This window comes from Sorex araneus, chromosome X (assembly GCF_027595985.1).
Source record: "Sorex araneus isolate mSorAra2 chromosome X, mSorAra2.pri, whole genome shotgun sequence".
Taxonomy (NCBI): domain Eukaryota; kingdom Metazoa; phylum Chordata; class Mammalia; order Eulipotyphla; family Soricidae; genus Sorex; species Sorex araneus.
This window is the reverse complement of record NC_073313.1, coordinates 85,793,957-85,821,869: the sequence shown is the minus strand read 5'-3', so window position 1 is coordinate 85,821,869 and position 27,913 is coordinate 85,793,957. Positions and strand designations below refer to the sequence as shown.

The 27,913-nt window shown below is 38.3% G+C and overlaps 1 protein-coding gene across 1 annotated transcript in view; it reads right to left on the bottom strand.

Moving 5' to 3' along the window:
• The window catches only part of ENOX2 (ecto-NOX disulfide-thiol exchanger 2), a 380,924-nt gene that overhangs the window by 45,756 nt on the left and 307,255 nt on the right, over positions 1–27,913 (bottom strand). The window contains 1 exon segment of the mRNA XM_055122744.1: positions 18,593–18,707. Within this exon segment, the coding sequence (XP_054978719.1) occupies positions 18,593–18,707 (115 nt within the window).

Here is a 27,913-nt window from a genome sequence, read left to right as displayed (position 1 = left end):
TTCATGATTGGGTTTCAGTCATACAATGATCCAACACCCATCTCTCCACCAGTGTACATTTCCCATCACCAATGTTCCCGTTTTCCTCCTACCATTCCCCAACAACTCCACTCAACCCCCGAAAAAGGCACTTTTCTTCTTTTTCTATCTCATTTTGTGTGTTATGATCTGCAATACAGGCACTAAGAGGTCATCATGTTTGTTCGGGGCATTCAGTACTCTTATCAGTCAGGTAAAGCTAGAGCAGCTTTTTTAACTGGATGGCCGCTTTGGAGTGTGGACATGACTGCTAAGGTTTCCGGAAGTATGGGGAGGTCGGGGGAGGTAGCTATCCCAACCCTAAGAAAGCCTGGAGATTTCAGTCACTAAACCTGCATACCCAAAATTTCAGCAGATTATATCTTGGTGAGGTCCATCCTGAGATGGTAGAGTCCAGTGCGGGACATGGTGGCAATTTTGGTTTGTGAGAGCAAGCGGCTGCTGGGGACTGCTCTGGTTGGGCAGACACTAGGCTGACTTGCCCCCCTCCAATTTACTCTGGTATGTTCAGCCTTGCACAGGTCCAAGATTAACTGTGGCTTCTAATCTCTTCTGAGATTTATTTATGGGTCTCTGAAGGAAGGCCAGTGAAAGATGGTGGCGCTGGAGTTGGTCGTGGGGGTGACTGATGATGCTCCAGGAGTATAAGAAAGTGGGAGGAGTTAACCTATCATAACCACGAGAAAGCCTGAAATTTCCAAACAAGAATACACATTCTTCTCTAATGCACATGCAACATTCTCCAGGATAAATCATATATTAGAACACAACTCAAACATACATAAATTCACAAATGTAGAAATTGTACTACCTTCTCAGAACTCAATGGCATGAAAGTAGAAATTAACCACAGAAAGGGGAGGAGGGAAACTTCTAACACTTGGAAGCTGAACCAAATATTGCTACACAATAATTTGATTAAAGAGAAAGTCAAGGAAGAAATAAAAATATTCCTTGAAATTAATGAGAATAAAGACACAAACTACCAGAATCTATGAAAGACAGCAAAAGATGTACTTGGAAAATGCAGAGCAATGCAGGCTTACATTAAGAAAAAAAGAAAAAAGCTTATATCAACAACCTAAATATGCGTTATTAAAAATGTGGAAGGCCCAGATTACAACAAGTAGAGCATTTGCCTTGCACACAGCCGATGTGGGTCTAATCCCTGGCATCCTATATGGTCCCCCGAGCTTGCCAGGAGTGATTCCTGAGTGCAAAGTGATAGTGTTCATTTTATCTTATTTGTTTTTAATTTTATCTTTAGAAGACCTGGTAATGTTTATAGTTTTCTTTTGCTACATATTCTTTAATTGAGCCTATAATTCAACACTTTTCTTACTTTCCAGACTTTCATAGTGCTCTTATACTAACTTCTCTTTAGTTTAGCCATTACATCTTTAGCCATTACTTCTTTCTCACTGTTTTTCTTTAATTTATAAATTTTTAATGAATCACCCTGATATGCAGCTACAGACTTACAAATTTTAGTGATTATGTTTCAGTCATAAAATGATCGAGTACCAATCTCTCCACCAGTGCACATTCTCTACCACCAATATTCCCAGTATCCCTCCCATCACCCCCACCTGCCTCTGTGGCAGACACATTCCCTTTTACTCTCTCTCTCCTTTTGTGTGCTATGGTTTGCAATACAGGCCAACATGTTTGGTCTATAGTCTACTTTCAGCATGCATCTCTATCCCTAGTGAGCCCTCCAAGCATCATTCACTTAGTGGTCTCTTCTCTATCCCAGCTGCCTTTTTCCCCAGCATGTGAGGCCAGATTCCAAGCTGTGAAGTGATCCTCTAGGCCCTTATCTCTATTATCCTTGGGTGTTAGTCTCCCATTCTGTTACATCTGAGAATAGTCTCCTATTCTCAGATTTAAGCCAACACATCTGCACTATCTTTTATTCTTTCTATTTTCTATTATGGGGAAGACAGTCAGGCACGTAGGCAAGAGATTCTGTATCGCTCTCTTCCGGGAACTTGCTTTTCAGTCTCTGGATGCTGGCCTTTGATAGGATTACACGGTGCTGGGGGCAGCCCCTGGGTGTGACCGCCTAGCTACTGGGAGATGGGAAATTTTGGTGGAAGAGGCCCCCCTCCCGGGGAAGACAGGGCAGGGAGAGACAGAATTACATGGCATGGGGGGGCAGTCCCTGGGTGTGACCCTGGCTGTCTTCCCTGGGGCTTCCTCGGAGAAGAGAGGATGGGCTCCAGTTTCCCTCCCCGCCCCGAGCAGGGATCCCAGAGGCCGAAGACCTCAGGAGTCTAGCCACAGCCAAGCTCAAGGCCCCTCTCCACACGTTCAGATGAGCCTCATGCATGAAGGAAACGGCAGAAGAACCCAGGTGTGTGGGACCTGGGGCTGAGACCTCCAAGCCTGCTCCAATCGGGGTTGGGCCTCTTCCGTCCAGATTTCCTATCTCCCAGTAGCTAGGTGGTCACACCCAGGGGCTGCCCCCCAGCGCCATATAATCCTGTCAATGGCCAGCATCCAGAGACTTAAAAGCAAGCTCCTGGAAGCTTATAGCTTACTTCTCCCTCTGGGAGAACCTGGCAAACTACTGGGAATTTCCTACCCACATGGGAGAGCCTCGCAAACTCCCCATGGTGTAGTAATATGCCAAAACCAGTAACAAGCTGGGTCTCATTCCTCCTGGCCCTGAAAGAGCCTCCGGTACGGCATCATTGGAAGGACAAGTAGAGAGAGGCTTCTAAAATCTCAGGGCTTTGGAAGAATGGAAACGTTATTGAGAACGCTCAAGAAATTCGATGATCAATGGGATGATGATGATGATGATGATTTTCTATTCAACTCATCTGAATATAAATCCCTAATAACTATTTCCTAACTACTCTTCAAAACTTCTCTCAACCTAATCCAAAAATCTATTCTATCAGTCCTTTTTACTCATTTCTACCATTACAGGTTGAATTTTATCTTGCAAAATATATGCTTTGAAACTCCAGCATGTAACTTTATTTGGAAATAGTCTTTACAGGTAATCAAATCATTAAGTTGCTTCTATACTTAGATGACTGGTATCCTAACAGAAAGAAGAAATTTGGACAAAAAAACCAAACATGAATATAGGGAGAATGTCATGTAAAGATGAAGACAGAGATCAGGGTGTTGTATCAATAAGCCAAGAAAAGTGAAAGCATATAGCAAATATCCAGAAGTTAGAAGATAAAGAAAAAGATTCTCTCTTGCGCCTTAGAGGAACCATTTCTCCTAACACCTTGATCTCAAACTTGTAATGCATAACACGATTAACTACTACTGCTTAAGTGGGATACTTAATTCTAATAGCTCTGATGACCAAATACAACCACCAATCCACCAATCTACCGGATTAGAAAAACAAGACTAACTCTGGGACTTTTCTTCATAATTTATATTCAATCTTTGTGTCAAAGACTTCAGTTTATTCCTCTACTATGCCTTCTAACATCTTTGATCTCATACTCTTTTCGCTTTCTACAATTTCTCTGTTACTGTTGCCTTAATTGAAATCCTGATATAAATAATCTATATCTTGATTCCTATAAAAGTATCTGGGATATCTTAATCCAAAATAGACTCCTAATCTATATAATTCATGATGTTTTGATATATTAGTGCCATGATTGAAACATATTCATAGTGCTATGTTGCCTCTGCTGTATGTATGATCTACCATAACCTATATGCAATCTGCCTACTCAATGTTTTTATTCCTTATATACCATCTTTATTTCCCCTTTTGAGCTGCATTTCCTCTATACTACCCTCTCATGTCAAGGTACTTTAAAAGTTTCCCTGTCCTCATCCAGATACATTCTCTCATTATTCAAAGTCCTAGTAAATGCTCACTGATTGCAAATACTCTACCACACACTAATACCTCTTGCTTATGTCTAATCATTCCCATCTTTCAGGTTATCACCAAGTAGCGTTTTCTTGAGAGGAAACACTTAGTAGTGCTCAGGGGATACTCCCAGTTCAATGCTCAGGTGAAATTCCTGGTGGTGGCTGGGGGAACCACGTGGTGTTAAGCATAAAACCTGGGCATCCTTGCATGGAAAGCATGCGCTTTAGCCTATTGCTCCATCTCCCTTGTCCATAGTGGTATTTCTTCCATTTTATGCCATTTGCATCTTTCTTTATATCAGTTTATATTATATAGTATTTGTTAGAAGTTGATATTATATAGTACTTGTTATATTAAACTTCTGAAGTGGGAGTAGTGATAAATGGAAAGTGAGAAAGAAGGGGGTTGGGTGTGATATTAAGAGAGTAGAAAATAGGCTAGAACAACGAAGGTAAATTAGTCTAAGTCAATGTTCTCCAAGTGTGCTCCTGGATCACTGGAATCTAAATCATTTTTTAAAAAATTATTGAATCACCGTGAGATAGTTACAAGCTTTCATGTTTGGGTTATAATCACACAATGATCAAACACCCATCCCTCCACCAGTGCACACTCCCCACCACCAATATCCCCAGTATACTCTCCCCTTTCCCATGCTCCCCCTGCCTCCATGGCAGACAAAAAAATCCCCATACTCTCTCTCTACTTTTGGGCATTATGGTTTGCAATACAGATATGGAGAGGTCATCATGTTTGGTCCATTATCTACTTTCAGCTCACATCTCCCCTCCCAACTGATGGAATCTAAATCATTTAGAATGAGAAAAATCAGGTTCCTGCAATCTATTAGAGACCTACTGTATTAAGATTTTGTAGCCAAGAAACCTAAGAAATCTAAAAATATGTAGGGGCCACAGCAATGGTACAGCAGGTAGGGCTTTTGCCTTGCTATTAATTCCAACCCAGGTTCAATCACCAGAACTCCATATGGTCCCTCAAACCTGCCCAGGAGTGATTCCCTAAGTGCAGAGCCTGAAGTAAGTCCTGAGCACCACTGGTTGTGGCCCCCAAGCAAAACAAAAAACAACCCAAAAAAGAAACCTAAAAATTTAAAGGTAACCCATCAATTCTTATGTATGAGAAACCCCAAAAACCACAATCTAAGTAACGAAGGAAGAAGATGGGTGCTGAAATGAAATATCTATGTGTATATAAATAAACGTGGGTATGTTTTCTTTCCATCATAACTTATATAGTGAAATAGTTTACCACTATCACAATATGTACTGATGTGATTCTCCCTCTTCAACATGGTGCTTTGAGCAGAGAAGTCCTTTTGTCCATGGCAAGTGTACTTCTAGTACTGCTGGTATAGAGGCTTTTGAAGAATAGACATCTTGTGGCACTTCAAGAAAAGGTAACTAAAACTGCTAAACTGATTTTAACTCTTACTTTCTCTGGGAAGTAAATTTCAACCAGAAATGTGCTATGGTTTTTTGAAATTTAAGTTTGGTGGCATGGAGAGAAAAACCAACTCTAAGGCCTAGTTGCTAAAGCTTTTAATTGGAATCAAGTGATAACTAAAACATGTATCTGATTTCGATAAAAATGGAGTACCTGCTCACTAGTTCACACTGAGCAGGATTTCTGCAGCCGAGTTCTACAGAAATGAGATAACAAAATTAGATACGATCAGATCGAGGGGAAGAAAAATGCACAAAAGTCCTTGAATTAAAATGAATTGAAACCTTCTGGGAGAAAAGCTATTTGGTAAGCTCCATTAAGTCTATTGTAGATAGCTTTATTTGACAAAGCAGCATCCTGGCATGTGGAACAGGAAAGAAAATAGCTATAAGATGATCTGTCAGGGACTTTCCAGTCTCTAAACGAATAAGATTCTGTGCAGTAGCCAATACAGCTTTTAACTCAAAGAGATACAGAAGCAAAATGCAATTATATAACCCTAGTAAGTGCATTCAATCTGAATCTCTCATACCCCCTCTCTCCTCCTATAAATAACTCCTCAAACTCAGCAATTTGTCAAGTGGATGCTAAAACTTATGGTTGCATTCATTTTAGGCTGAGGGTGTATTAAGACATTATAGAGTACTTTAGATACTGAGGCAGAGGAGATCTTATACAGAGATTAATCAGCTATTAAATATCCTAGCTAGGCATAACTGAAGTTGGATATCTCAATTATTAGACTCTTGCTTGTTTTTTTCTTATGCACTCAAACATTTGTTTGCAGTTGCTTGCCATCTATATTGATGTCAGTTTATGTTCAAGAGTCTAACATATGGCAAAAGTAGAGGAAATTCAGATGTAACAGCAGACAAAAGTCTGAATTGGTAGTTTTCTTTCCTTAAGAGTTTCTGTCATAGTAAAGTTTCTAGGGCCACTGAAGTGGCTATCCAGTTGTTGGCTTCATTCCGCAAGCATTGGAGACAAGAAATTCCAATCTGCATTATAATCGATCTGTTCTGCTTCTCTGTCTCTCATATATAGTACACACACACACACACAAACACACACACACACACACACACACACATGAGAGACAGCATACTACCTTATCTCCAATGTCTAGGACAGTGATTGGTGTAAAGCAGTTATTATGTAAATGAGTGAACTCATTTAACTAAAACAAAATACCTCTATTAATTTACTTCCTAGAAGTGTGTAAGTTGTGGTTCAGTGAAAAATACATCCCTATGTCAGGGAGAGAGATGGTACTAGATATTAGGTATTATGTTCAGTGCTTTACCTTCTCTACTTTATGACCTCTAACCTTCCTAATTCTAAGGACTGTTTGGAATAATTTACCTGAAAATACAAACCCTTTGGCTGATATTTTAACTTGCCCACAAAAATTCCCCCTACATGATGTTTAACATGAAACTAAAGGGTGGTGTATTCACATACTATTAAACTAATTTGATTTATGAATTCCATAGTAATACACACAGTAGCCTCCTTCTTATAGTGAGTTCAAACTATTCTGGGTAAGAACAAACTTTAAAACTTCTAGGACTTGAGCTTCCATATAATCCAGCAATTTCACTGTTTGGCATCTAGTCAAAGGCCCAAAGACGCAATTCAGAAAGATATTTGCACTCCTTCGTTCATTGTAGCACTATCCACAATAGCTAAGATCTGGAAGCAGCCAAGTGTCTAAGAGCAGATGACTAGATAAAGAAACTATGGTACATATACACAATGGGATACTATTTGGCTTTAAGGAAAAATGAAAAGTCATGTGATTTGCTGCTACATCAGTGCATCTGGAGTTTCATTCTGAGTGACAAAACCATTGCTTTCATATGTGAGATTTAAAGAAAAATAGTAGGAGAATAACAAATGCCTAAGGGCAACCAAAACTGAGAACTGGTCTTTAGTAGGAAGCTTACCAAAGAAGGAAGATAAATAGAAAGGTGAATACTAGCACAGTGATGTGAGGAAGTGAACACTCTGGTAGAGGGTGTGGTGCTGGAATCTCATGCATGAAACCCTACCATTAATAGTATTGAAAACCATTGTGCCTAAAATAAAATAAATTTTTAACACTGAATTGATTTATTATTTTGATTTTGGGGCCACATTCAGGACTGCTCAGGATTTACTCTTGGCTCTGTACTCAAGAATCACTTCTGGAGCACTTGGGAGACCATATAGGGTGCCAGGGATCAAACTCAGGTTGGAGTATGCAAGGCAAATGTCCTACTCGCTGTATTATTGCTCTATCCTCTTAAATTAAAATTTTTAAAAAAGCCTTTACCTAGACAAATGTTTCAAGTTTCCTGTTTGGATTCCCATAAATCCCCAAGTAACTATAACAGAAGGCAGAGAGACTGTCATATATTGTGATATTTTTTCCTGACTTTATAGATTCTCTTTCAATGCCGTAGCTTTTAAAAAAACATTTAATTTTTGTGCAGATCAATTTATACTTTTTAGAGGAGTTCTATTTCTGGATGCCTCACCCCAAATTTTATAACCAACTCATATTTTCCGGAATTTCTTTTCAATTCAATTTTCCCACATTTGAATATTAAATACATATGCTTTTTTTAAGTAATGTATAAGAAAGGTTAAGGCTCTATTTTCCCAAAATGTTTGGCTTATTACCTATTTATGCATAATTTTTCTCATTAATAGTAGTATGTTTTTGGGCTACACCCTGTGGTGCTTAGGTTTTACTCCTGGTTCTATGCTCAGGGATTAGATTCTGCTGTGCCTGGGGAACAATATGGGATCCTGGGGATCAAACCAAGGTTGGCTACATGCTGGGTTGGGGCAACAGCACAGCGGGGAGGGCGTTTGTCTTGCACGGGACCGACTTGGGTTTGATTCCCAGCATCCCATATGGTCCCCCGAGCACCACTAGGAGTAATTCCTGAGTGCAGAGTCAGGAGTAACCTCTGAGCATCACCGGGTATGACCCAAAAAGCAAATAAAATAAAATAAAATAAAATAAAAAGGTTGCCTGCATGCAAAGCAAGTGCTTACTCACTACATTACTGCTCTTTATTATTATTATAAATTATTATTATATTGTTATTTTATCAATATTATTATAACTATTATGTGAGTCTCCCAACCCGTGCTAAGGAGACTCAGGGCCCTTCAAAGCCATGCTCAGCCAATGGGGTTAGGGGTTCAATTCTAGGGCTTGAGAAGCAGTTTTGCTCCAGCCCTGAAGTGCTGAGAATTACTGGTGTCACTCAAGCGGTGCTCAGGGTTTTCCAGAACTGCACTCAGCAATGCTTGAAGGGCCATGTGGGGCTAGGGATCAAAATAGGGTTGGCCGCATGCAAGGCATATATTTTAACCTCTGTGCTATCTCTCCTTCCCCGAGAAAATATTATTAATAAATATAAAAAATGCAGAAAAACTCTGTTTCAATGCCTAACATTTCTAAGAAAACTTTAATTAGGCACTGCGATGAAAATGAGATAAAAAGAAGGCCACAAAATTTTTCTGTAGTCCCAGGGTTTACATTCAGTCAGTGTGTATAATATTGTCTTTATTCAAGAAGCTCAAAGGGTCTCAACTTAAAGAGACCCAAATAAAAATACTCCAGGGAACATCATAATAAGAATGATGAAAGCCATAAATAGAGAATAATGAAAGCAGCAAGATCAAAGAAAGAAATTAGATACAAAGGAGCTTCCTTAAGATTCACAGCAGTCTTATCAAGTGAGAAAAAATGATGGAGTATAGAAAAAACTGTGAAATGAACACCAAGATTACTCCACTTAGCCAGGCTATCATTGATATTTAAAAAAATGATAGAGTTTTATTGATAAACAAAAGCTCATGAACTTCACAGCTTTCTTTTTAAAATTTATTTATTTTTAATTAGTGAATCACCATGAGGGTACAGTTACAGATTTATACATTTTTGTGCTCATGTTTCCCTCATACAAAGTTCGAGAACCCGTCCCTTCACTAGTGCCCATTCTCCACCACCAGTAAACCCAGCATCCCTCCTACCCTCCCCAATCCCATCTCCCCCCACCCCACCCTGCCACTGTGGCAGGGCATTTCCTTTTGTTCTCTCTCTCTAATTAGGTGTTGTGGTTCGCAATAGAGGTGTTGAGTGGCCACTGTGTTCAGTCTCTAGCCCTCATTCAGCCCGCATCATCCTTCCCCTGCATGGCCTCCGACTGCATTATACTTGATGATCCCTTCTCTGAGTTGCCCTCTCCCCAGAATGTGAGGCCAGCTTCCAAGCCATGGAGTCAACCTCCTGGTACTTATTTCTACTATTCTTCTAATCTTGGGTGTTAGTCTCCTACTCTGTTATTCTATATTCCACAGATGAGTACAATCTTTCTATGTCTGTCTTTCTCTTTCTGACTCATTTCACTTAGCATGATACTTTCCATGCCGATAAACTTATATGCAAAATTCATGACCTCCTTTTTTCTAACAGCTGCATAGTATTCCATCGTATAGATGTACCAGAATTTCTTCAACCAGTCATCTGTTCTAGGGCACTCGGGCTTTTTCCAGATTCTGGCTATTGCAAATAGTGCTGCAATGAACATATAGGTGCAGATGTCATTTCGACTATACTTTTTTGCTTCTCTGGGATATATTCCCAGCAGTGGTATTGCTGGGTCAAATGGGAGCTCAATATCTAATTTTTTGAGAATCGTCCATATTGTGTAACCAGTCTTTCAAGAAGAACTGGAAGGACTCCTTTTAAGACCAGACAGATATCATGAACATATATAACTTCTATAGAATGATGGCAAAACTCCCTTTATTTTGATAATCTCATTCACTGTCAATGGCTTAAACAAACCAATCACGAGATACAGAGTGACATTATGGGTCAGAATACTGAACCCAACTTTCTGCTGCCTAAAGAGACACATTTGAACAGTTATGGCAAATACAAGGTCAGTGTCAAAGCCTGGGAAACAAAATACTTCAAAAAATCAATTCCCTTCAAAAGGATGGCATGACCATATTTATTTTCAGATAATACAGACTTCAAGTTAAAACTTTTTTGTAAGGAACAGAGATGGTCATTTCATAATGATTAAATGACATATACACTATGAAGAAATTGCATTCTTTAAATATTTATGCATCTAAGGATGGACTATCAAAATACTTAAAACAACTGCTAAGAGACTTGAAGAAAGATACTGACAGAATCACATTAGTACTTGGGTACTTCAACACTGATTAATAACCCCTGGATAGACCAACTAAACTAAAACTCAACAAGGAAACACTGGCTTTGAAGGAAGAAATGTGCATAGCCAATATTTATCAGGAACTGCATACCTCAAATGTCAAATATACATTCTTTTCTAGTATACATGGACATTCAGGATAGATATATAATGAGTCACAAAACATAGCTCCTTAAAGTCAAGAAGAAAGCAATTTTATCAACTATCATCTCAGACCATGATGCACTGAAGATAGAAGTTAATAAATAAATGAGGAAAAATTACAAATGCTTAGAAATTAAACAACTCATTATTGGATAATCAGTGGGCCAAAGAAGAAATCAAAGAGGGAATTAAAAGATTCCTTAAAACAAACAATAATAAATATATGAGGCATCAGAACCTATGGGACATAGAAAAATGGTGTTAAAAGTTTATAGCAATGCAAATGTTCACTGGGAATCAAGAAAACACGCATGTTACACAGTTTAAGCAGACAGTAAAAGATCAACAAAAGGAACCTAAAGCAAGCAGAAGGAAGGGAATAATAAAAATTAGGGCAGAAATCAATGACATAGAATCTGAAAAAAATCAATACAAAAGATAAATGAAATAACGAGCTGGTTCTTTGAAAGAGTAAACAAGATTAACAAACCATTAACAAGTGTCACAAAGAAAGAATGAGAGAAAATCCTAACAAAACTTAACAGAAATGAGTGCAATATAAGAGACATCCCAACAATATCACAGGATCAGCAGGGATTACTCAAAAAATCTTTATGCCACAAAACTGGTGAACCTTGAACAAATGAACAGATTTCTGGATTCCCATAACCTTGGAAGGTTGAATACAGAAGAAACAGAGCATCTGTACAGGCCAATTACTATTAAGGAAAATGAAATGGTAATCAAAACTTTTCCTTAAAACAAAACCCCAGGTACAAACGTGTTCACTAGTGAGCTATTCCAAATCTTTAAAAAAATTTCTCCCAATCCTTTCCAGGTTCTTTCTGAAAGTTGAAAAACAGGAATCTTTCCAAACAATTTCTATGAGGCAAACATGACCCTGATATCAAAAGCAGACAGAGACACAACCCCACCCCCCAAAAAAAAGAACTTCAGATGTATATCTCTGATGGACATATATGCAAAGATCCTCAACAAAATATTACTAAACAGAATCCAAAAACAGCTGGAAAAGATCATACACCCTTTCATCCCAGAGATACAAGGATGATTTAATAATGCAAGTCAATGAACATAACATATCATATCAATACAAGAAAAAATAAAAATCATATGATCATATCAATAAGTGTAGAGAAAGAAGTTGACAAGATACAACACCCATTCATGATCAAAATGCTCAATAAATAGGGGATTAAGGAACTTTCTTCAACATGAAGCCATTTACCACAGGCCCACAGCAAACATTGTGCTCGGTGATGAAAAACTGAACGTTCTTGCACAATACATTCAAACACAATATTGCCCACTCTCACCATTGATACTCAAAACAATATTGAAAATCCTTGGCCTGGCAAAAAATGCAAGAAGCAAATATTAAGGGCATACAGTTCAGAAGAGAAGGCAAACTCACTATATGCAGAGGTCAAGGTACCAAACTTAGGAAATCCTAAAGACTCTATAAAAGAGGCTTTCCTTGTTCCACTTCACATTTCTTTCTTTCTTTTTTTTTTTTGCTATTTGGGTCACACCCAGCGATGCTCAGGGATTACTCCTGGCTTTGCACTCAGGAATTACTACTGGCAGTGCTTGGGGGACCATATGGGATGCCGGGGATTGAACCCAGGTCGGCCGCATGCAAGGCAAATGCCCTACCCGCTAAGCTATCGCTCCGGCCCCTCCACTTCACATTTCTTGCTCCTTTGTCAAAGATTAAGTGGCCATATAGTTGGGGGTCTGTGAAAGGATATTCAACTCTGTTCCATTGTTCTGCAGGTCTTTTTCTAGCCCAATACCATGATGTTTTAATTACTACTGCTTTGTAGTAGAGTTTGAAGCTGGGGAAGGTGATGGCCACCCATCTTCTTTTTCCCAAGGATTGCTTTAGCTATTCGTAGGGGTTTATTGTTCCATATGAATTTCAGGAGTGTTTTGTCTATTTCTTTGAAAAATGTCATGGGTATACTGATAGGGACCGCATTAAAATTTATATAGTGCTTTGGGCAGTATTCTCATTTTGATCATGCTAATTCTCCCTATGCAGGAGCAGGGGATGTGTCTCCATTTCCTAGTATCCTCATTTATTTCTTGAAGTAGAATTTTATAATTTTCCTTGTATAGGTCCTTCACCTCTTTGGTTTAGCTGATTCCAAGGTACTTGATTTTCTGAGGTACTATTGTGAACATGATTGTTCTTTTAATGTCTCTTACTTCTCTTTCATTATTTGTATATAAGAAAACCATGGACTTTTGGGTGTTGATTTTGTAGTCTGCCATTTTGCTATATCGACCTATTGTTTATAAGAGCATTTCTGTAGAGTCTTTAGGGTTTTCTAAGTATAGTATCATATTGTCTGCAAATAGTGATAGCTTGATCTCTTCCTTTCCTATCTGTATGCCCTTGATATCTTTTTCTTGTCTAACTGCTATGGCCAAGACTTCCAGTACTATATTGAATAGGAGTGGTGAAAGAGGGCAACCTTGTCCTGTGCCCGATCTTAGAGGGAAGGCTTTTAGTTTTTCCCCATTGAGAATGATACTTGCAGTCGGCTGCTTGTGGTAGATGACTGATGATATAGAGGAAAGTTCTTTCAATGCTCATTTTGCTGAGAGTTTTCATCATAAATGGGTGCTGGATCTTGTCAAATACTTTCTCTGCATCTATTGATATGATCATTTATTATATGGTTTTTATTATTTCTTTTATTGATATGATGAATTATGTTGATTGATTTGAGAATGTTAAACCATCCTTGCATCCCTGGGATGAATCCTACTTGATGATGATGTATGATCTTTTTGATGAGTCGTTGGATTCTATTTGCTAATATTTTGTTGAGGATCTTTGCGTCTGTGTTCATTAAGGATATCAGTCTGTAATTCTCTTTCTTTGTGGTACCTCTGTCTGCTTTTGGTTTCAGGGTTATATTTGCTTCATAGAAGCTGTTTGGAAGTGTTTTGATACTTCAATATACTTCAATTTCCTGGAAAAGCTTAAAGAGAACTGGGAGTAAGTCCTCTTAAAAGATTTGGAAGAATTCACTAGTGAATCCATCTGGGCCAGGAGAGTTCTGTTCAGATATTCGAGGTCTTCTTGGTTCAGCCTTGGGAGGCCACTTAATCTTTGTCAAAGGAGAAAGAAATGTGAAGAGGAACAAGAAAAGCCTCTTCAACAAGTGATGCTGGGAAAACTGGATGGCTACCTGCGAAAAATGAACTCTTACTTCTGTCTAATGCCAGGCACAAAAGTCAGATCAAAGTGGATTAAAGACCTCAATATCAGACATAAATCTATAAGGTACATAGAGGAAAATGTAGGCAGAATTCTCCATGACATTGAAGCTGAAAGCATGTTTAAGGATGAGACAGCACTGACCATGCAAGTGGGACCAAACATAAACAAATGGGACTGCATCAAACTAAGAAGCTTCTGCACTTCAAAAGAAAGAGTGACCAAAATACAGAAAAAGCCCACAAAATGCGAAAGAATATTTACCCAAAACCCATCTGATAAGGGATTAATATCCAGGATATAGAAGACACTAGTAGAATTGTACAAGAAAAAAACCTCCAACCCCGTCAAAAAATGGCGAGAAGAAATGAACAGAAACTTCTTCAAAAAAGAAATATACATGGCCAAAAGATACATGAAAAAATGCTCCACATAGCTAGTCATCAGGGAGATGCAAATCAAAACAACAATAAGATATCATTTCACACCACAGAGACTGGCACACATTCAAAAGAACAAAAGCAACCAGTGCTGTCGTGGATGTAGGGAAAAAGGGATGTTCCTTCACTGCTGATGGGAATGCCGACTGGTCCAGCCTTTCTGGAAAACAGTATGGACAGTCCTTCAAAAACTAGAAATTGAGCTTCCATATGACCCTGCAATACCACTTATAGGTATATATCCCGAGGATGCAAAAAAGCACAGTAGAAATGACATCTGTACCTTTATGTTCATTGCAGCACTGTCCACAATAGCCAATATATGGAAACAACCAAGTGCCCTAGAACAGATGACTGGTTAAAGAAACTTTGGCATATCTACACAATGGAATACTATGCAATTGTTAGGAGAGATGAAGTCATGAAATTTGCTTATAAATGGATAGACATGAAGAGTATCATGCTTAGTGAAATGAAACAGAAAGAGAGGGACAGACATAGAAGGACTGCACTTATTTGTGGAGTATAGAATAACATCACTTGAGGCTGACACCCAAGGAGGGTAGATTCAAGGGTCAGGTGGATTGCCCCATAGCTGGAAGACTGCTTCATGAGCGGAGGGGAGAAAGCAGATGGAATAGAGAAGGGATCACTAAGAAAATGATGGCTGGAGGAATCAGTCGGAATGGGAGATATGTGCCGAAAGTAGATAATGGACCAAACATGATGATCTTTCAGTGTATGTGTTGCAAGCCATAATGCCTAAAAGTATATAGAGAGTATGGGGAATATTGTCTGCCATGGAAGCAGGGGGTGTGGGGAAGGGGAGGTATATCCGGGATATTGGTGGTGGGGAATGTACACTCATGGAGGGATGGGTGTTTGATCATTGTGTGATTGTAACTCAAACATGAAATCTTGTAACTATATCATGGTTATTCAATAAAATTAAAAAATGCATCATGGACAACTTTATAAACCATGATGTTTAAATAAGTGGAAAAAAAGAACAAGAACAACCAACGTTGCTGTACAAGCAGGAATAAAGGGAACCATCATTCACTGCTGTTGGGAATGCTGTCTGGTCCTGCCTTTCTGAAAACAATATGGACATTCCTCTAAAAACTAGTATTTTTGATAAATACCATTAGTCATTCTGTTGTACCAAGACATATAAAATAAATTATTTTTCTCTCTAAGGGCACAGGCTTGGACAATGGGGACAATGGTGGTGGGAAAGTCACACTGGTAATGGCATTGTTTTTGGAATTCTGAATGAATGTAACAAGTGCATCAGGAGCAACTTTGTAAACCACAGTGTTTAAATAAAGGGGGAAAATAAAAATAAAATCAAAACATAGCAAAGGTGTTTTAAAATCATTCTTAAAGTTTACATGGGCAATAAATCTCCCTGAATACCCAAAGCAATTCTAGGAAAAATGAATATGGGAGTCTTATCTCTCACCACCTTCAAAATATACTATAAAGCTGTAGTAATCCAAACAGCTTGGTACTGGAATAAGAACAGACATTTAGACTATTTACCCACTATCCATCTGGTAAGGGGTTAATATCCAGGTCATACAAGACACTAGTAGAATTGTACAAGAAAAAGACCTCCAACTCCATCAAAAATGGCGAAAAGAAATGAAAAGAAACTTCTTCAAAAAAGAAATATAAATGGCTAAAAGACACATGAAAAAATGATCTACATTGCTAATTATCAGGGAGATGCAAATCAAAACAACAATGAGCTATTACCTCACATCACAGAAACTGGCACACATCCAAAAGAACAAAAGCAAATGGTGTTTGCGGGAATGTGGGGAGAAAGGGACTCTCTTTCATTGTTGGTGGGAATGTCAACTGGTCCAGCCTTTTTGGAAAACAATATGGGTATTCCTTCAAAAACTAGAAGTTGAGTTTCCATATGACCCCACAATAGCACTTCTGAGACTATATCCCGAGGGTGCAAAAAAACAGAGATATGACATTTCTGTAGAAATGAAATCTACACTTGTATGTTCATTGTAGCACTGTTCACAGTATCCAGAATCTGGAAACAGCACAAGTGCCCATGAATAGACGACTGGTTAAAGAAACCTTAGTACATCTACACAATGGAATACTATGTAGCTATTAGGAAAGATGAAGTCATGAAATTTGCTTATATGTGGATGATCATGGAGAGTTTCATGCTAAGTGAAATGAAACAGAAAAAGAGGGACAGACATAGATTGACTGCTCTCATTTGTGGAATATAAAATATCATAATATGAGACTAACACCCAAGGACAGTAGAGACAGGGCCAGGAATATTGCTCCATGGTTGGAAGCCTGCCTCACGAGCTTGGGGAGAAGGCAGCTGGAATTGAAAAGGGATCACCAAGTCAATATGGTTGGAGGATTGTTCGGGATGGGAGATGTGTGCTGAAAGTAGATAAACGACCAAACGTGTTATCCTCTCAGTATCTACATTGAAAACCATAATGCCCAAAAGTAGAGAGAGAGTATGGGGAAATTGTCTGCCATAGAGGCAGGGGGAGGACTGAGGTGGGGGAATATTGGGGACATTGGTGGTGGAAAATGTGTACTGGTGGAGAAATGGGTATCATTGTATAACTGAAACAGAAACATGATACAGCTTTGTAACTGTATCTCATGTTGATTCAATAAAAAAATGTTAAAAAAGAACAGACTTTCAGACTAATGCAATGGAACTGAGAATATAACTCCAGTTATATGGAGAGTTAATTTTTGATAAAGGAACAATGAGCATGAAATGGAGTAAGGAGAGTCTCTTCGGCAGTAGTGTAGGCAAAACTGGTCAGTCACATGCAATAACCAAATTAATAGCCCCTTCTAACACCATGCACAAAAATCAAATCAAAATAGATTTAAGATCTCAATATCAGACCTGAATCCATAGATTATATTGAGGAAAACATAGGTAGAACACTTCATAATATTGAAGGTAGAGCCATCTTCAATGATTCAATGTCACTGGCCAAGCAAATGAAAGCAAAGATAAATAAATGGGACTACATCAAACTAAGAAGTTTCTGCACCTCACAAGATACAATAACCAGAATCAAATTATATCCCAAGACTGGGAAAGAATATTTGCCACTCATTGAAAAAGTGTTGATATCCAAGATACATAAAACAGGGATATAATTTTACAACATAAAAAAGCCCCATTAAAATAAGGAAAAGAGAAATTTCCTCAAAGAAGATAGATGTCCACTATTAAAAGTGCCTGAAATTTAACTATAAGTAACTTTTGTAAAGCATGGTGCTTTAATAAAGTAAACTTTAAAAATGCCATGTATCACTTTAGCATCAGAGAAATGAAAATCAAAACAGAAGTGAGATAACATCTCGCACCAGTGAGACTGGCACACATCACAAAGATTAGGAACAAAGAACAGCTAGTATTTGCATGAATGTGGGGTAAAAAGAACCTCAGTCACTGCTGGTGGGAATATTAACTGGCCCATCATTTTTGGAAAACAATTTGGACACTTGTCAAAAAACTAGAAATTGAGCTCCTTGTTACCTATCTTCTACTTCATTGCATTTATTCCAAGGGCCCCCAAACTCCATTCAGAAAGACATTTGCACTCCTATGTGCACTGCAGCACTATTCCCATTATCCCAAATATGAAAACAACTGAAATGTTCAACTACAGATGACTTGATAAACAAATTATGGTATATACTCACAATAAAATACTACTTGACTTTAAAAAAAGATGAAATAGTACAATTTGCTGCTCTGTGGATGGATCTAGAGAATATCATACTGAAGTCAGTCAGAAAGAGAGTAGCAGACACAGAATGATCATTCTCAGATGCTGGATATGAAGAACCATAATAGGGAAATAACAGATGCTCAAAGGCAACAGAAACTGAGGATTGGTCTTCAGTAGGAATCTTACCACAGTAGGGTAATAGGGTGGGAGGAATCTGGCACAATGATGGAGGGAATTGGATATTTGGTGGAAAGTACTGGCATGTTTATGTATGAAACCTAACCAGTAACAGATTTGTAAACCCTGGTGCGTAAATTAAAGTTTAAGTACAAGATATCATTCCAGACAGTAGAACTTAGTTGAAAATAAAGGAGGAACATCTTTACCTGGTTCTTCAGCTTCTTTGGCTTCCGTTGTTTCTTCTATTTCATCATCAGACATTTCCATTTCTTCTTCTCTTCTGATTCCCATTAATTCATCATTATGAATGTTGCGAATTTCCTAAGGTTAAAAGATACACTGTTATAGAGGGAAAGACTTGAAAACTTAGAGGAGATGAACAGAATTGAGAAAAAGTGAAAGCAAATTTTCTGACACATTAGAAACTCCAGAGTACTCTTAAGACTTACGCTGATAAGGACATTTTGAAGTTGAAACAATCTCAACAGATAAAGCAACCATTATACATTCTGGATTATATATGCTTGCCTTTCCATATGCAGAGCCCTATCAGTTAATGATTCTTAATTTTTTTAATTGAATCTCTGAGTTAGAGTCACAAAGTATGATTTTCAGTATCTGAAAAGTTTTATTTTTTATTTTCAGGAAAATAAAATATTTCCTATCTTATTAATGTGTATTTCTGGACTTTCTTTCAAATGTTCTGTTATTTTCATGGCCTCGTGTTAAATCCTTTGATTTTGCTGCTTTTCCTCTTACCTCTTACACAGCAGATCTCAAATGAACTTTTACAGGTTTAGAAACCATAGCAAAAATTAATGTCCGGAGTGAGCATCTATTACATGGCCACTGCTACGGATAATAACTACATTCTCTAAACAAAACACGAAACCAAACTTACAATGCCTACATGGCACCAGAGAATGAAGAAGAGAAAGCATATTCTGAAGAGTGGTGCAGGTTCCCCAGATTTTTACTCTTTTATTTTTAGTCTGAGAGAAGAACACAGCACTTCAGAGGGGAAATAAAAATTTTAATAGAAAATCTACAATCATTATTTCTCAAAGAAATCATGGAGAGAACTCAGGGCAAACAAAAGTTACTGAAAGTGAGTAGGGTAGCAAAGAAAGGGGAGGAGAGAGATAAAGAGACAGGGTGGGTAAAGGTGAAGAGCCACATCCAAGTTCTAAGTATAAGATCTGTACAAATTTCTCAGTTTTGTATCTTTCTTGTTTTCTGGGCCACACTTGGGATGCTCAGGAGCTATTCCTAGCTCTGGGCGCAGGAGTGACCTGGCATTGCTCAGGGGGACTATACGTAGTGCCAGGGATTAAACAGGGTTTGGCAGCATGCTCAGAAAGTGCCTTGAAATATGTTCAAAATTCCCTCAACCACAAGAACACAGGGAAGACTCTAAAATATACAACTAAGCTTAAACAGACTGAAATGAGATCTGCGTTGCCATAAAAGAGACATGATTTTTAGCTTGAATACAATGAGTAAATTCACCACTAAACTAAGAGAATATAGCCAGAATTCATTGGAAGTTTGGAATAGAATCCAAAGTTTACAAAAGCATGGCCAGGGAGCTAAAGCAGGGGTTAACGTGTTTGTCTTACACCCTGCTTAGACATGTGGTGCCATGTGTGTCTCCTGCACCACCAGGACTGACCCTGGAGCACAGAGCCAGAAGTACCTTGAGCACCACCACAGAGCCAGAAGTACCCAGAGTACCAGCTGGTGTAGCTCCAACCCCTCACTCAAAAGTAACATAATGACAGGATGTTAGTAAGGTTCCAAATTACTTGAAATATGAACAATTAGGATGAAATAACCCATTTTCAAAAGAAAAGATAGTCAAAAGAGCCCAAAACTTTAATCAGATGTGGCAATCACCAGATAAGGAGTTCAAGTAGTTTTTTTTACAACTTTCTTAATATTCTCATAATGAGTGAAAAATTGGAGATGTCAGCAAAGAAATATACTTAAAAATAAATAGAAATGATCAAACTGAAAATTATACTGTCTAAATAAGAGTAATTGGATAAGCCTAATAGTAGACTAGAGATGACAACTAAAGGAGATAAAAATGGAAATATATCCAATCACAATAGAGAGAACCACGAGCAAGATCCACAGAGTGATTCAAAATACTCAATGATAAGCATCACTGCTGTGAACCACAAATCAAATCAAAACAAAACAAAATACTTGAAGAAAAAAATGGCTGAATATTTTCCAAATTTGGTAAATATTCAAAGAGCTCAATAAATTCCAAACATAATGTGTGTGAAAAACACCACTGTTCAAATGCTGAAAACTAGGCATAAAAAGAAACCATTTAACTCTTTAATAATCTTACTGTGAGGGGGTGGCGGGAGGCATACTGGGGACATTGGTGGTGGAGAATGGGCACTGGTGGAGGGATGGGTGCTCGATCATTGCATGACTGAAACATAATCATGAAAGTTTGTAAGTCTGCAACTTACAAAAAATAATATTACTGTGGTAATTATTTCATAATACATATAATCTAAATTACTACACACTTTAAATCTATACATATACATGCATGTCAAGTATATTTCAATAAAGGTTAAGGAAAAATAAATTCTTAAAAGCAGCCAAAAAAAACCAAACACATTATAGTCAGGGAACAAAAATTTGAATGCTTTGTCTTCTTTTAGATATAATAAAGGCCAGGAGTCAGGGGAACAATATCTTTAAAGTGTAAGAAGAAATACAAACATCTGTTTATTCAGAGTTGTATGTTAAGAGAAAAATTCCTTCAAGAATGAAGATGAGATAAACATCATTTCAGACAAATATGAAAGTAAGAATTTGTCACCAATGATTTTCACTCTCTGAATATGTTAAAAAAAATCCCTCAGGCTGAAGGAAAGAATGATCAGATGTAAAGGCATATTTTAGGAAGTCCTGAAGGACAGTGAAAATAATCAAAACCACAATGGAAAAGTCACATTTTGGAACAAAAGTCAGTACTAGAATCGCGCATTTTGGAGCGTCTATCCTTTGGAGGCCACTTGATGTCTGTCTTTTATCAACGAGCTGAGAATTCTTGCTTGGTTTAGTCCCAATTGCACCATTATACAGGAAATACTCAAAGTTGTCTGGTAAAAACTGCTACCATTTAGGGAGATTTTAAATATTTCAAATGGATTTCTTAATTATTAATGCTATAGCTATTTGCTATATCAAATAATATCCTGTATTTAAAAATTTTCTTTTAGTATGAAAAAAGAATGATTTATATGCCAAGTTAACTTTTCACTAAAGGCAAATAAAAGTACCTTTTCAAACGAACTATTCAGTTCTCTCACAAATAGTTAAGAAATAATAGTAAAGCAGAAGTAATAGAATACAGAAATAATAACATAACATTTCATGTGCTGCAGGGGCATCACTTAAAATAGAAGAAAATAATGACTTGCTAGAGAAAAATGAACTCTAAGGGTTGGTACCCAGGGAGAGATTTGCTAGGACTTATTCAAACTCATTGCACAGAGAACAATACCAAAATTGCTCATTTCTAAGAATTCATTCTATCTCAGGAGTCTGGATTTCAGTTATCATCAAAGATCTGTTACTGGAAAAGTGATTCTAATGACGTTTGGCACCAGCAAATTCAAATATCATACAACTTACTGCATCAGGCAAAGTTGTAACCCTTCTCATTGCAAAAAAAAAGTAGACTGCCAGTGATTAAGTCTCAATCACAAACATGGTATAACTCTGGGAAAGTTATGTTTCTCAGAAAAGTAAATTGTTGCTTCTGGGGAAATGTCCCAGGGCAGGAAGATCAAACTGAGCTAAGACACACCCTGTAGCTAGCTGTTCAACATCATACATACATACATGCATAATATATAATAATATATTGCAATATATATAATATTTCTGCTTCTAGTAGGGCAAGAAAGCTTAAACTCTCTTTAGATGTATAAATAAATTCAATAATTAAGTGATATAATTTATCTTAAAGTGCTTCCCCATTTTCAAAAAAATCCCTAGAAATAGACATAGAGGCAAATTTTCTGTCAATGCCTTGAAATACATCAGGAATAAGAGCAGTTTCTTAGCTGATAATGAAATGATGGTAAGAAAAACTATTGGGGTGCTTGCTCTAAACTATTCGGTCAGGCAGGCAAAGTGGTGGGTTAGAGCTCTCTAACCACTAGACATTCCTCAGCTATGAAGAAACTAAGGTCTGTATTATGGCTCATTTATAAATAGCCATACACATAATGGGGATGGAAGGAAAAGATATCAAAGGAATCTTCAGGGTGCCATCCTGAAGTAAAATTATAGGAAACATTTTTTAAAATGAGAGGACCCGTAAGTAAAGCAGATTTTACTTTTGTTTGGGGACATGTCCAGCCATGTGTGGCTCCCTACTTGGTGGATGTTCCTGGAGGTGCTAAGGGGACCAAGTGATGGTGCTGCTGTGGTGCTGTGTGAATTGAACCTGGGGCTCCAGCAGGCAAAATATGAGCTCTGGTCTGTTGAGATCTCTCTCGTTCGAAGATTCTAATTATTTCAAAATCTACCATAAAAATGGATTGCTAAGATAACTGTTTTCTTTTGTGTGTTTGTGTGAGCGGGAGGGGGAGAGGGGGAGACACCCGTTGGTACTAAGGGCTTATTCCTGCCTCTGAGTCATAGAACACTCCTGATCGTGCTCAGGCGACCATATATGGTGCTAGGGAGTGAACCCAGGTCACCTGCGTGCAAGGTGAGCACCTGACTTGCTGTACTATTATTCTCGCTAATATCTATTTTTTAACAGTCTTCACTAGATCAAAATAAATTTCACACTGAGAGGCCGCATAAAGATATTTAGGAAATACCTTCAAAATGAAGGGCCAAAAGGCACTCTATCTACTGTAGGCAGAAGGAGGACTACCTATGCAGGCAGGAGGAGGACTCTGAGCTACTAAAATGCAGGGAAAAGGGAAATAGTTGCCTCCCCAATCCACCCTATTTCCTACTATGATATTTAGATCCAGTGCTCAAATAAAAATGGGGCAAGAACATACAAAACTGTTTTCTAGTTATATGACTTTACCTGAAACTGGATAGGTCACATCACTGCCAAACCACATTGAAAGGATAAGATAGCCCTCCTCACTCTCCAGCCCACAGTAAACCCGTAATTAGAAACTATTAGACGGTGAACTCTAAGTGATTTACAAAAATGCATTACAATGGCTTCAGGTCTTGAATGGAAAGCTTTTCTGACATTTCTGATTTATTGTAAAGTAAGCAAATCATAAATCATTGCATGTTAATTATCTAACTATAGTTTCATGAAAATTTATGTGGACTTTAATTCTTTTCATTCATGTGGTATGTTAAGAATATGATGATCAGAAAATCAAAGTCCCTTATTTAGTGTGTAATAAAATTGTTCTTACCAAGACTTTGAATATTAGCAGTATAGTTGGTGGGGAAGGAATCAGATGAAGGTATGAAAAAGGGCAAATGATGGACATGGAGAATGTCATGCTGAGTGAAATGAGCCAGAAGGAGAGGGACAGACATAGAATGATTGTGCTCATTTGTGGGATATTAAAAAAATGTATTATGAGACTAATGCCCAGGGCAGTAGAAAAAAGGGCCAGGAGGAGTGGTCCACAATTGGAAGCCTGCCTCAAGTGTTGGGGGAGAAGGCAGTTGGGCTGTTGCTAGAGAAGGGACCGCTGTGACAAAGAGAGCTGGAACTGGTCATTCTGGATAAGAACTGTGTGCTAAAAATATGTAAAGGAATGAACATGATAACCTCTTGGGCTTGAGAGAGAGAGAGAGAGAGAGAGAGAGAGAGAGAGAGAGAGAGAGAGAGAGAAAGAGGAGAGCCTGCCACAGAGACAGACTGGGGCTGGTGGGAGGAAAACGGGACAGTGGTGTTGGAAATGTACATTGGTGGAGGGATGGGTGTTGGAACATTGTATGATTGAAATTCAATCATGAACAGCTCTGTACCTGTGTATCTCATGGTGATTCCATAAAAATACGGGCTCAGAATAAGGAAAGTAGGTTCAAGACTGTGAAAGAAATTTGATTCTGATCTGGCCTAGATTTTCAGTGAGATAAACATGTAGGTTTTAAATGTGGGAAAAATATCCTATAACACGTAGATTTGCAAGTAAGGTCACTGTAGACATTAATTTTAAGGGAAGCATTTCAGTTGTTCTCTTATTACCAGACCCATTTCTTGCAGTCACACAGATATGCATCAGAAAAGTAAACTACTGGGGTGATAGAGTACAATGGGTAGGTTGCCTGCCTTGCAAGAAGCTGACCTGGGTTAGATCCTTAGCACCCTAAGTGGTTCTAAGCACCTCCAGGAGTGATCCCTGAGCATAGAGGAATAAATCCTGAGCACTGCCAGTGTGGCCCCCAACCCAAAACAAACAAGTAAATAAAGTAAACCACAGAAATAAGTATATCAGCGAACTCGTCTGTCTGAAATAAGCTACCAAAATGTGTCCCCAAGCTCTCTGAAAATAGAAGATTTTCCTGATTCATCTAGGACCTCTTTTCACAGGAGCAGAATAGGCTCGAATCTTGGTAGAAAGATAACAATGAGATGAAGATCAGGTGTTTTGTGACAAGAGCAGGGTCACCCAGCTGCCCTGTTTCCAGTAGCAACTAATATAAAAAAGTTAAATGTCAGAAATGTCTGTGTTGATGAAAGACTTGATTTATCAGCTGTAGCTTCAATGCCCACGTAAAGAACAAAAAAGCCAGCTCGTTGATTAGGTTATTGAATGCCCTCTCTAATTCACAACGGGTGCTAAGAGTCAGTCCCAGATTAAGAGGATACTTAATCTGTTACTTTCCACAGATGGCTTCTTTTAGTCCTCAGAGTTGTCTGTCATCAAGTGAAAGGATGCAGAGGTAAAACGTCATATTTTGAAGAGACACCAATATGAAGCAAGGGGGGCTGTCTTTTATGGAGTACAGCATTAGCGGGATTTAATTAGTTTTATTTCACTCTCATTAGTTTTGCTGATGAAGATCGAGATACTTAAAGTGAACCATAATTGAGCCCAATATATATACAAAAAGCATTCTGGGGGGTTTCTACAAAGTACAACACACAGCGTGAAACATATAGCTCATGGCAAGTTCCTTTGACTTTTATCTCATCATGCTGTTAAGGAAGGGCTGCAATATTAGGAGATAAGGTATAAAGCCTGCCATTCTTTACAGGCCCTAAGAAATATCCAGCTCCCTGGCACAGCTGTCTTTACTGAGAACACAAGTTAAATTCGAGTGCTGTCCTGTCATCCTTGTTTTCCCATAGGGATATGTTCTGAGAAACACACCGTCATGTGATTTCATTGTTGTGTGGACAACATAGAGTGCAACGACACAAATCTTTACTATAGATCATTGTATGACTTAAATCTGATCGTGAACAGTTTTGTAACTATGCATCTCATGATGACTCAATTAAAAAAATAAAAATTAATATAAAATCCCCAAATCCCCAAACCTTTATGATATACTGTAGTCTATGGCACACTCATGTTGTTATATGGTTTAGTTTATTGGAACTACAGTCATGCATGTGGTTCACTGTGGAAGTGAAACTTGCTGCAGTGAATCATGACTAGCATATACCAACTACATGCATATACTTGCTATAAATGCAGAGAACCCTGATGAAGAATATTCATGGAGAAAATCTTATCGCAAAATCATCTGGGAAATGGTTGTGACCAAGCCAACTCAGTGATCTGACTAAAGGTACTTATCTTTCTACAAAAAGCCAATATTGTACTGGTAGGGCTTTCCATAAAGGATGGGACAGTTCAGATAAGTTCTTTCAGACCCTAAGGGGACACATGTGCATCTGTACTGAAGGGAAGTTAAATAATTAACATTGCTGTTCTACCCTGGTAAACCATACTGAGTATTTTTCTCTCAGTCCTTAATCTTCTGAAGTAAAGAATTTAGATCTTTTAAAATTTGGGATATTAAATGGCACTTCTCACTTTGCTCAATTACGTTGTATCTTTCTAAAACCTCGAGGGCAAAGGCCATCAGATCTCATCTTTGCCTGTTGTCAGGCCTGAAATGGAGTGTGTTCAGGAAATGCTCTAATCTAAATGTTGATTTGTGTTGATGCACAACAAATTGAAGCAGAGATTCTAAAAGCATGTTGTGATACACAAGCAAATAGCTCCATTTTTGTTCTTTTGTTTTGGGCCACATGTGGCAGTGCTCACGAGTAACTCTTGCCTCTGCACAGGGGGATTACTCCCTGTGGGCTTGGGGGGAAATATAGGGTACTGGGAATCAAACCCAGATTGGCCAAGCACAAGACAAATGCCATATTCACTCTGGCCCTGATACTTTATTAGTTTTTGAAAAACATAAATATGCATGAAACTGTTTAGTATTATAAATCATGGTGCCTAAAATACATTTTAAAAGTTAAGAAATGGTCTGTCGCCACCGAGATGTGATCCCGGGGGCCACACGTGTGCAGCCTCTCCATAGCTGCACGAGCATTGACTCCAGAGGCCAGATAAACTAATTTTAGTATGGGCAGCTCCTTGCAGAATGTCTCCAGACCGAGAACTAAGCCGCGACCCCCTGCCTGCCCAGGAGGGGAAAGGTATTTCTCTCTCTCGCCTTTTTCCTTGCGACCGCCATATTATGAGGACCACAGATGAGAATTACAAGCTTGCAATGATCCAATATCTGGAAGAAATTTCCCTGGACTTAGTTGCTAAAATACAGAAATCCAAAACCGCGCAGTCGCGATCTCTTCACAACAGGTCTGACTCTAGTGGGGAACTCCTAACAATAATAGTGAGATTTTGTTGAAATATTGAATATAACCAAAGTAAAGAGAAAGTAAAGTGAATTTATCAGTTTGGGGGGGCGGGCATGGGCGGGATGGGAGGTATACTGGGTTTTCGGTGTTTTGTTGTTTTTTTTTTTTTTGGTGAGACTTAAACCTGAGACTTAAACCTGAAAGCATTGTAATTTTCCACATGGTGATTCGATTAAAAGAAAATAAGTTAAGAAATGGGAACGCTGACTGGCCCAGCTTTTTTGGAAAACAATATGGGAATTCCTCAAAGAACTAGAAATTGAGCTTTTATATGACCCAGGATTTCTGGGAACATAACCCGGGGCTACAAAAACACACAGCAGAAACACTATCTGCAATTCTAAGTTCATTGCAGCACTATTCACAATAGCCAAAATCTGGTCACAACCTGAGTGCCCAAGGATAGATGACTGGATAGAGAAACTATGGTCCATCTACACAATGGAATATTATGCAGCCACCTGGAAAAATGAAGCCATGAAATTTACTTATAAATGGATAAACATGGAGAGTACCATGCTGAGTGAAATGGCCATAAAGAGGGGGACAGATAAAAATGATTGCACCCATTTGTGGGATATAAAAAACACAATTTGAGACTATTACCCGTGGGCAATAGAAATGAGGGCCAGGAGGACTGATCTAAGGTTTGAAGCTT